Raw genomic sequence first — 10838 nt, 5'->3', positions numbered from 1 at the left:
TTTTCCCTGTAAGTAGGTAGAACAACGCTAATATAAGTAAATAAAAATATACTTTTTACATTACAGAAATATTGTTTCATCGAAGTATGAAAATAATATTATTTGATAAATTACATCTGCTAAATGTAAATAAAATAGGTAAATTTTTTACTCATAAATGGCAACATTACGTCATGCGATTGCAGCGCCGCGTCTGGGGGACTTCTTTCATGAAAAGGACTATACTTTACAATGCGTTCAGATAAACATTTAGTATTAATTTTACGCACATTTACTATTACTTTATATCACTATTACGTTGTCAAGTTTTTATTATATGAGTAGTACATATGCTATATACCAAAAGTCGACGTGAAAAATTAAAAACAAAGAAATATAAATAGGACATTGAAAATCAGTTTCAGCCTTCTTAGCTGTGTAACGTAGATGTTCAAACTAACTTAATATATTACAGAGTATACGTCTACTCATTAATATTGTTTAATTCATGAGTGTATTAGGTCGAGCATAGGCGTCCAATAAAGGTCCAATACACAAAATAAATCTAAACAATTACATAATAAATCAGCCTACTTATTTCTCTACAAGCTCCATAGACAATTGTATAATTTCACATTCGTGTAAATTCATAATTTTATAGATCTATGCATACACATTTATTGATATCTAAATCTAATTGCAGTCATACCAGTTTATTGGCATGTATTTGACATTGAATTATGATTGTTTATACGTTATTTAAAAAAAAATTATAGGTCTCGTTACCAGGCCATAAAATTATTAAAAAAAAATATGATTCATTTTACTCTTATTAGAAGTCAATTGCCAAAAAACCTTGTAAAACTGTATACTATTTGAAACCACAGATAGTCTACGCTCGACCATTAATTACCACAGTTATATCAGTTCACTGCCGAGCATATAATCTACATCTAATATTAGACGAAGCTTACGCCTGACCAATCACCACAGACAACTCTCATATTGTAGTCTGTGGCAGACACCGCGTGGTCCCGAACCGTAGAAAAGGAACTGTATGGGTCTATTACCTATAAGTGTGCTCACTTCATATCAGCCGTGTCGAACTTATGCTCTTTGACAGAGACCGCGTCTGAAGTGAGTGTCTCCTTCAAGTGCTCGACACAGTTCTTTGGGATTAATGTACCTGAAAATAATAATATTAAATATTATTTATCTTAATATTGCACGGAAAAAACATTGATTTACACGAGAACTACAAATATAAATAAAAAAGTTTTCATCATATTTAATTATTATTATTTATAGAAGAATTTAGTTACAGAAGTTTTATAAAATCAATTATGACTTATATTACTGCTTCTTGTAAAAAAATAAATTGATACGTTTCAAGATCAGAATTAGAGTGAAAACACCGTCGACTATCCATTATATTCGGACGGGAACGGAATAGTTCCCGCATTTTATTGTCTCAAATCATTTTCGTTTATTACCCAAATATTAATAGCTCCTAAGATTAAAGGTTGTTGAACACGTGAACCAAACAGACCTTTTCAGCTTTATCATAATATTATATATCATAGGCATACGTCGCTTTTATGAATTCGCATACAAACATACATACAAGAAATATACATAAAATGTAACTAGGAAGTCACAGACTCTTGCAATACAGTTCTCACTACATCAAGAGTCTAGGATAAAAGATTTTTAAATCTTATTTAATATTATTATACTAACCAACAATCTTGAGACCGTCGTCAGTCTTGAGCCTGACGACCTGCATCTTGTGGTGGTGGCTGCGTGCGGCCAGCGCTGCCTCGACCCTCGCCCACACCGCCAGCACCGATCCTGCTAGTACGTGGTATGTGCGCACGCGCAGACCCACCTGTCACATTTGTTAATTTAAGAGATCTATAGTTTAATAAAAAAAAGGGTGCGTATACTTATGTACGCGTGTAAGAAGTTATACTTCTTTGGCATTATTAGAAATAGTTTTTGATTGCATGCAAATAATTAATTACAATTAAATAATCAAAGACTGGAAAAGGAGTCATTATAGTCAATAAAATTCAGTTTACATTTGAAAAATTAAATAAATAAATATTTATTATTATTCTCTTACATTAAGTGTAACATAAATTCTATTATTATTCGAATGTTGTTTTTAAATTATGTCCAATGCCGTAGCATCTTCCGTGGGCAACTTCATTCTGTTAATTTTGTGTCACGGTGCGCGCGCATCGTAAAATTTCACTCTCATCAATTTTTCATAACGCGCCTAAAGAAGTATAACTTCAAAAATATTTCAACAGAGCATCGAATTTTTAAACACTAATTAAAAATAATGTCTGTTCTACGGGCCGTACCTCGCAGTCAGCCGCGTTTCTGCAGACGGCCTTCCAATAAGCGTGTGAGCAAACCCGTAGCGAAGCACTATGTTGTGCCTTCCACGCAGCTTCGGCTTCTTCAGAGCTTACTTTTTTGTACTTCTTTTGTATTTCACCTAACGTCTCCACTCTAATTTGTAGGCCTGTGTTTGGTCTAAAATTTTAAAATAAATACATTAGTAACTGTAGTAACTTGCCCCCGTAGAAGGCGAACGCTACCTAGGTGCCGCTCTATATAAAGCGCATCCTGTCTTTGGATCGAGTCCCAATACCTCTGCTACCTTCGGGGGTTGGGGATAAAATCAAATCCATTTCCACCATGTATTTGAAAAATCTAGTATTGTCTTTTATTAACATAACTTTTACACATTTAAAGAAAACACTTTTTTACCGGATTAAAGTTATGTATTATTATAAACTTATAATTATTTTACATAATTAAATTTTGACAGAAGACTGGTGACTGAAGACAAAAGATGTTGAATGTCGAAAAGTATCACAGCTGTAGAAAAGTTGTATTATCTGTATTTATTTCCCCGGAGTTGAACTCCGGTGGTTGAACCACGTACTTTTAATTATGTAAAATAATTATAAGTTTATAATAATTCATAACATTAATCCGGTAAAAAGGTGTTTTCTTTAAGTATAAAAAACCTGTTTAGTTATGAAGGTACAGTGTAAACTCGCACTTAACCTTCCAAATTACTCAACAAATTTGGTTTGCCTTGACCATACAATGTGACCTATATTTTCATATAACGACAACTCTGCTGTATATTTATTGTTTTGACCAGATAAATATATCATTGCCTGGTTACAGTTTACGTGGAGAAAATTCAAAATAAATATTCATTAATAAGAAATCTTGTTGAAAAGTTAAATAAAAAGGTTTCATGAGTTTAACGAGGCAGTACCAGCCTTTGTTACTTATGACGACCTGACAGAGTTTGCCAAAAAGCTGTTAAAATCATAATATATAAAGTACAGACTTCATATATTTCTACGAGAAATAAAATACCTGTAAAGCTGATAAGTCTTGTCTTTCTCCGGGAGGTTTCTATCTCTGCTAGAGTTAGCAGCAATGCATAATACAGCCGTGTATTTTCCATTTCTTGCCTGTTGCGATAGATAGAATCCCTCTGCTCCCATACATTCTTCGTTCTTTTCCATCGCATCGAACCAGTCCATACCACGCTGCAATTACAAAAAATAAAGTCAAATTTTCATTTACATTGTAAACATTAAATATCATTTCAAACAAAACTAAAAAGTTACGTAATCGAAGTTATATAAGAAAGGTATAAATAATCATTCAAGTAAATATTTTAATGAAAATAAATCTTTTGAGACTGTACATTTCACTAATATTTCATTAAGTACAGCTTGGCGCTACTATACGTAGCATTTAATTTATAGATTTTTTCGACCGACTATTAACAGTTATAAATAAGATATACATATTACATATATATACAATTACGTCATAGTTGAATAATAATCACCTCGCACAGAACAGTATGTAGCTCAACGGGCGCAGTACCGGTCGCGTGTTTCCTAAGGAACGTAACACAACGTACGCGACGTACGCACTCGCTCGCACTTCCGAGATCCAAAATACCCATGTCGAAACGACCGCTGCGTTTTGCTGAAAAATTGATAAAATATTTTATTTTATCACTTAAAGCAATTATCAATCTAATTTTTTGCTTAAATCGTTTTTTCGTTTAACTAACCTTGCTCCATGACAGCGGCGAGTGTGTCCGTAAAGTACTTGAAGAGTCGATTCTGCAATTCCACCGGCATTCCCAGTATCCTATTGAGGAACTTCGACATGTTGTTGTAGTCCTGTAATTTTTACTTTTTTTAAATAAATTGCACAAAGACATGACGATCTAACTTAAAACTAATAAGTTCTTTAAAACTAACCTAATTTACTAGAAAGGATATTTAACAAGAAACTGTCCAATAACACTACTTACAGTCTCTACTAAAAATAAAATATGTTTATTATGGAATATAAAAGACATGTATCACTTATTCCACGTCATTAAATTTGAATTTGTAGGCATCCCTACTCATCGGCAAAGAAGACAGAGGGTGTAGGCCGAGAGAAAAAGCCGGCGTAAAAAACTCTCCGTACTCTTTTAAAATAGCAAATCATCAAACAACACTAGCGAGCACTAGTCCCAGGCCCTTTTATCAACTAGATAATCGTTAACTTTATAGCAAGCCTTTTTACACAGCTTTTCTTTAATACATTTCTTAAATTTATTAAAAGGCAGAGATAAGAGCCTCTGGGATTTTATTAAAGAAAAGTATCCCTTTTATATATACATATATCCAAAAAATAATTACTAACTTTAGACAGTCTAGTACGGGGAAATTGCAGCCTGCGTTTGTTGTTAAAAAATGATAACATACGCAAAATGTTAATACCTTGTGCGTATGTTATCATTTTCATAAATATATTGCGAGAAAAAGGTAAGTATATTAATTTCCTTGAATTCATCTCTCATAGATTCCTACATTTTAAATTATAGATGTAAAACAAAATATTTTGTTAAAATAAATGGTTGGTCAATGTCAACCTAAGTACGTATACTAAACATTTGAATTTTGAAAGTGTTGCAGTCTATGATTTGTCAAATGTTAAAGTAGTTCTTTTGTAATAAAAATTGTCCATTATTAATTCCTTACCTTATCCAAGGCCAGCATCCCAGGCTGGTGTTCACTATTAACAATGAGCCCGACTCCGACGAGCGCCGAGGCGAGATCCTGAAAGAAGTCCCCGCGGTAGTCGGTAGGCGGGGCCACCAGTGGACTTTCGTACTTCATTATGGCCTTCATCACTGCTTCTAGGGCCGTGCGACCTTGAAATAGAAATAAACGATGCTTTTTTAATAGGGATGAAATGATGAAATGTTTTAAAAGTGCAGAAATGTGTAGGAGGATCATTGAGGACATTTATTTATTTATGTATATAATTATACTGTTATAATATACTCTATTTATTTGCTCAACAGTATTCCTACACCTACTTACTAAACAATATCCAAACAATTACATTGTACACAAAAGCCAAAAACGGAATAAACATTCAAACATAAACAAAGCAAGCACAGTTTCATTTATATATACAAAAAATATAAAAAAGTATATTTGTATAATAAATTCTAAGATTCATTGATCATTATAATATATATTTAATATAAAGGAAGAATAACAAAGCCATTATTAATAAAAGATAGGTACCAGAGTTTTTTTTAATTATTTTAAAAAAAAATTTTAGTTACATTAAATATATCTATTTGCTGGTAATTTGTGTTACAAACTGAAGGTATACAATACATGACTGAGTTACGTAAATAGTTTGTATTAGACCGAGGAATTTTAAATAGTTGCTTTACTAATACTGTTTGATACGTTTATCTTGTTCCCCAAGTATTTGGCCCCCATTTAAAAAAAACATAGTTAATTGTACAATATGAAAAACAATTTCTCTTACCATATTTATTGTCAATGTTAAATTGGCTCAGATCTCTAGTTTCCGTGGCTCGTCGATCACCATGCGTCAACGCACCGAGTGACTCCAGTCGCTTAGCAACGGTTGATGCGAATCGACGCTCACCGGCCAAGTCCGATATCAGGAATATGTACTCTGGCGCATTCACTTGGTTCGATCGATGGGTTCGACCTAACGTTTGAAATAAAATAAGTTAAGTTTAGACTTTAATTTTATATTCTATTACTGGAATTGAAATATAAACACGATTGCCTTCAAATCACAAGTGCACTTAATTTAATAAGTTTAAAAAGATATATTGAGAGCAGTGTTGGCCTAGTGGCTTCAGCGTGCGACTCTCATACCAGAGGTCGTAGGTTCGATCTCCGGCTGTGCACCAATGGACATTTATGTGCGCATTTAACATTTGCTGGAACGGTGAAGGAAAACATCGTGAGGAAACCGACATGTCTTAGAACCAAAAAGTCGACAGCGTGTGTCAGGCACTGAAGGTTGATCACCTACTTGGCTATTAGATTTAAAAATGATCATGGAACGACCTAAAGAGGTTGTAGCGCCATTGATTTATTTTATTTTAAAAAGATATAAGACTTCTGTATATTCTGAATCCTACTCGAAACATTTAACAATAAAATAGTTTTACTATAACTCACCAAACTGTTGTATCGCTCTGTCCGCTGACCATGGTAATTCTAGCGTTATATGTACTCTTCTCCTTTGATTTCTCGCCCTGTAAGAATATTTTATGGAACGCTTTAATTTACGTCTCATTGAACATTCATAAGTCTTTGTTTATAATTGTTATTGATTTAAATAAAAAGTTTTAAAATAAGAGATGTCTTCCTAAAAACTTCATAATAGAAAATGGAAGAAACAGAATTCTGAGACGAAATTTTATTGCGGATCGCCTCCATTTAACATCCCGAAACAATTATTTCAACAGAATCTAGAACTTCTAGATTATACGGGGGGGGAGTGGTTTATAATAAGATATCACGTGTAGTACTTATTTTTTCGACAAACGCGTGATTTCTAAACCGAAAAACGGCAGATTCTCTGCGTAGTGCGCGAGTGGCTTCATAAAACCGATGTTGATCTTCAACAAAGTACAGTGCCAACAACTGACTTGCATATTTTTTTATGCCAGTCAAAAACAACCTGCAACCTTTCTGTCTTCACATGTTTATCATAGTCCTTAATTTTCTAGAATAGGATTACATTATACTTTATACCGGTACTTAAAAATAATATTATAATTTTTTTTAGATTCTTTGTAGGTACTAAAAAATACACGTGATTTTTGGTAGGGGGGTAGTCTCAAACACGTATCACCAAGGAGGGGTTAAAATTTTTTTTAAATCACGTGATTAATGGACGGCCCCCTAGAACTACATACCTTCTATCACTCTGCAACGAGATACCACTAGAAGCAGCTTCAGAAATGATGGCCACATCCTTTTCTCCGTCCATAAACCGTTTTTTCTCAGCAAGATTTAAAGTTTCTAGGGGTATGTCAGCCTCCGCCCGACTTTCGTATACTATTTGACCATCCTCGGTTTGTACCACGCGCCCTTTTCGACCCGTCATCTATTCAAGACATTAGCAAATCATTTTATTATATAAGCGAAAATATGTAATAGAACACAAGTGGAAATAAAAAATAATGAATGTACTTGTATACACGCGTTAGAAGTTATACTTTTTTGGCGTAATAATTTTCTTCGAGCACTTTAGAGGGACGTTTCCCTCTTCGAATTGCATTTTTCTTGTCCATTTTAATGGTCACTTTAATCGAAACGATATAATATGTCCTAATCAACATATTTTACAATAAATACTATGTTTTTTATCACATTGGAACGGGTTTTCTCGTATAGAAATCATTGTTTTGGTTTAAATAAACACAACTCTGAAAAACACTACGCCATGACAGACAATGCAACTTGTCGATAAAACAAAGCAAACGTCAACTAGCGGCCCAGACTGTTTTACCGACGTTTGAACAGATATTTAGGGTGTCGGTTTTTTGTGACGGTGTGCGGAAAAAAATTACTCTCATATTTTTTCCCTATCGCGCCAAAAGAAGTATAACTTCCAAAAGGAAATAATAGTTGCCACGCAATAAGTGAAAAACGGTTCTTCTGTTGTTAAAACACATTTAAATAATGAACCACACTTCTTGTCATACGTCACTCGCATTTGCAAAAGTAAAGAAAAAAATTCTTGTCTAATTTTTAAACAATAGAATAATACCTCAGCAACATTATCGGTGCCGCCCAATTCGTCAACCAATTGATCGAGCGTATTGGGAGGTAGACGTCGTCCAAGCTTTTCGATGTTGGCTAATAATTCCTCTTTCATACTGCAAGCGCGCTCTATTGCTGAACGTGGCGGCGCAACTTTGCGTGATGGACCTAAAAATATTTAATTAAACTTTACAAAAAAAAACTTGGCTACAAAGTACCCAACATAGCTTCAAGAATGTATGTTTGTGTAAGTTAGTACACGTAAATACCAGTCCCCAAAAATGTTAATGAACTAATTAATTACAAAAATGAAAAAAAAAACGAAAATTAGATAAAATATTTTGTTTTATTTTTTTATGATACAGCATACAAAAATACATGCAACCCTTAATTTTCACCTCTCTAAGATGAACCCCTATTTTTTATTTATTTAAATCTTATGACTTGAACTCTCGAGGTTTATATAGAGAAAAATCACAGAAAAACCCTAAAAAGATTTCATTCCAGAAAACCGAACAGTCTCTGGGGTAGCATAGCAAAATGTAGCATGTTGGTATGTACTAAAAAGGTTGGCTAAATAAAATTAGCTACCACTTAATGTGGTAGAAACGAAGTTCGCGGGGGCAGGTCGTAACCTATAAAAGTATGTTAAACCTTGCAGTCAAAGTATGCGCCATATGCGCGCTCAGAAAGTTCTCCAAGAAACTTGACGAGCTCCTCTTTATCAATTATGTTCACAAGAAAAAGTTTAAAGTATTACATAAATGAATGCTATACAAATGCTTTAATTATATATCCACATGATTCTAAAAGTATGAAATATATAACCAAAAGTACATTAAATTGTAAAACCAAATTTCATTACTACAAAAAGACTTATTAACTTTCGGATGCAAACGGATGTTATTGGATCCAAACAAACATCAGTCCAATAAATGATGTTTATTAAATCGGCAGGCGCACAAAGGGCCTTCAAAATTAATAGAGATATAGTTGTACACGTGTAGGGGTGGAGGTGGGTGTTGGGACATTCGGAGAACCGGGAGCGATCGATGCAGCCGGCCTGCAGCCCGGGATAGGGTTGCCAAATTTATTTTAAACGCATTTAAATGTTTTGACGACGGATGACGGATTTACCGTTTTCTTTATATTATGAATTAGATTCGCTAGTCCTGTCTTCTAACATATTTTGACGGTTTTTCAATTAACTTAAACGACTTAAGTCTCACGATTGCAGTTCATTTTTGTTCCGTTTTCTTTGAATTGTACATTATGCGTGCATAAAAGTTAAGATATACATTCAATAGTAAGAATAAATAAAATGATATTGCAAGAAAAGCAATAATTCAAGTCATATTTATTAAATGCAAGCTTAAATATTATAAAATAAAAAGTGTAACTGCCATCCCTAGCACCTGCACTAGACAGTCTCATTCAATTTGCTTCGCCGAATAGCTTCCTCATTTATGTATTATATCAATAGCATGGTACTACATCAAAGAGAAATATTATATTGGTTCGTCTGGGAAATTGTAATTACACTACCTATTGCTATACATATATTAACTTGTCCCCTTGTAATACTCATTAAGCCCCAACACACAAAGTAGTCTAGTCACAAATACACAAAGAGATGTGCGCTTGTTAAAATCAAATTAATACCTCTTAGTAACAAAAGCTCCCTAACTTATCGACGTCTTTTCTTGGAAATATAAATAGAAAATATATTTTCCTCCTAAAGATCCTTGAGACACGAGGAGCCCGTTGCTAAGTTACCATGAGTTTATTTTGTTATAAGCTTATAAAAAATTCTCTGATTATTCGTATAACAGGTACTTCAGCTAATCTTGAGACAAGGTATTCTTTACGTATTGATTTATTTTACGTAATGAATCAGATCGAGTATCAGAGAGAGAGTAATCAGACCTATAAAATACCTATTGGCTTTTGTATTTTACAGACAACACACCTACACCGGAAAAATATGTTTTGAAAATCTATAAGGTTTCATATGAGATAAAAATTTCGCAGTTTGGAATTTTTTGTTGAGATCCAATCTAAAAATCTGCCAGTTTGAAAACCCGTGGGTGGTTTAAATTTCTCTTTAGCAAAACAACTTTTGATGCCAGTAAAAATCAATACTTTTGTGCCGATTGGTTGAAAGAAATGGTAATAAAACAACTAGGACGTTTCCTTTATATATGAGTAGGTAAAGATATTAAAATTTTCTAAAAGTTAAGATATTGTATTGTAATTCAAAAATAAATTTCATAAAATAGTTGTATATAAATTTTATATTTTTTTAACATACACTAATGGCCAATGAATTGTTATAAAAATATCTCATAATAATGTCATTGGTATAACAATGGCAAATCAATTCACGCCTATATAATTATCCAAACTCATTATCACACACATACTTAAAAATAAAAAGAAGTGGCGCTACAACCTTTGAGGTCTTGGCCTCAAATTCTTCTATCTGTATCGTGCTTTTCCCATTTACTTTTTCACGACACACGTTTAATCAACTTTTTGTTTCATCACTATGTTCTCTTTCACCGTACGAGCAAGTAATAAATGCGCAATAAAAAGTCTATTGCACAGCCGGCACGGTTCAAAGAGAACATTGTTCTAACAATAGTATAAAATAAAAGCAAACTTAAATTAATAGTTAATTAACTATATAGTTAACTAGCC

General features: G+C 33.3%; 1 protein-coding gene across 2 annotated transcripts in view; it reads right to left on the bottom strand.

Annotated features, from left to right (window-relative positions):
* Positions 1 to 228: 228 nt before the first annotated feature.
* The window catches only part of LOC125058514 (protein strawberry notch-like), a 31646-nt gene continuing 21036 nt past the window's right edge, over positions 229 to 10838 (bottom strand). For both annotated transcript variants that reach the window (XM_047662605.1, XM_047662613.1), the window contains 11 exons: positions 8146 to 8306; positions 7289 to 7479; positions 6546 to 6622; positions 5875 to 6063; positions 5067 to 5239; positions 4103 to 4214; positions 3872 to 4014; positions 3388 to 3563; positions 2349 to 2523; positions 1720 to 1867; positions 229 to 1165 (listed from right to left, as the gene is read on the bottom strand). In XM_047662605.1, the coding sequence (XP_047518561.1) occupies positions 1062 to 1165; positions 1720 to 1867; positions 2349 to 2523; positions 3388 to 3563; positions 3872 to 4014; positions 4103 to 4214; positions 5067 to 5239; positions 5875 to 6063; positions 6546 to 6622; positions 7289 to 7479; positions 8146 to 8306 (1649 nt within the window). In that variant the 3' untranslated portion in view covers positions 229 to 1061. The remainder of the gene's footprint in view (positions 1166 to 1719; positions 1868 to 2348; positions 2524 to 3387; positions 3564 to 3871; positions 4015 to 4102; positions 4215 to 5066; positions 5240 to 5874; positions 6064 to 6545; positions 6623 to 7288; positions 7480 to 8145; positions 8307 to 10838) is intronic.

Source organism: Pieris napi, chromosome 2 (genome assembly GCF_905475465.1).
Source record: "Pieris napi chromosome 2, ilPieNapi1.2, whole genome shotgun sequence".
NCBI classification, from domain to species: domain Eukaryota; kingdom Metazoa; phylum Arthropoda; class Insecta; order Lepidoptera; family Pieridae; genus Pieris; species Pieris napi.
This window is presented reverse-complemented; position numbering and strand designations above follow the sequence as displayed.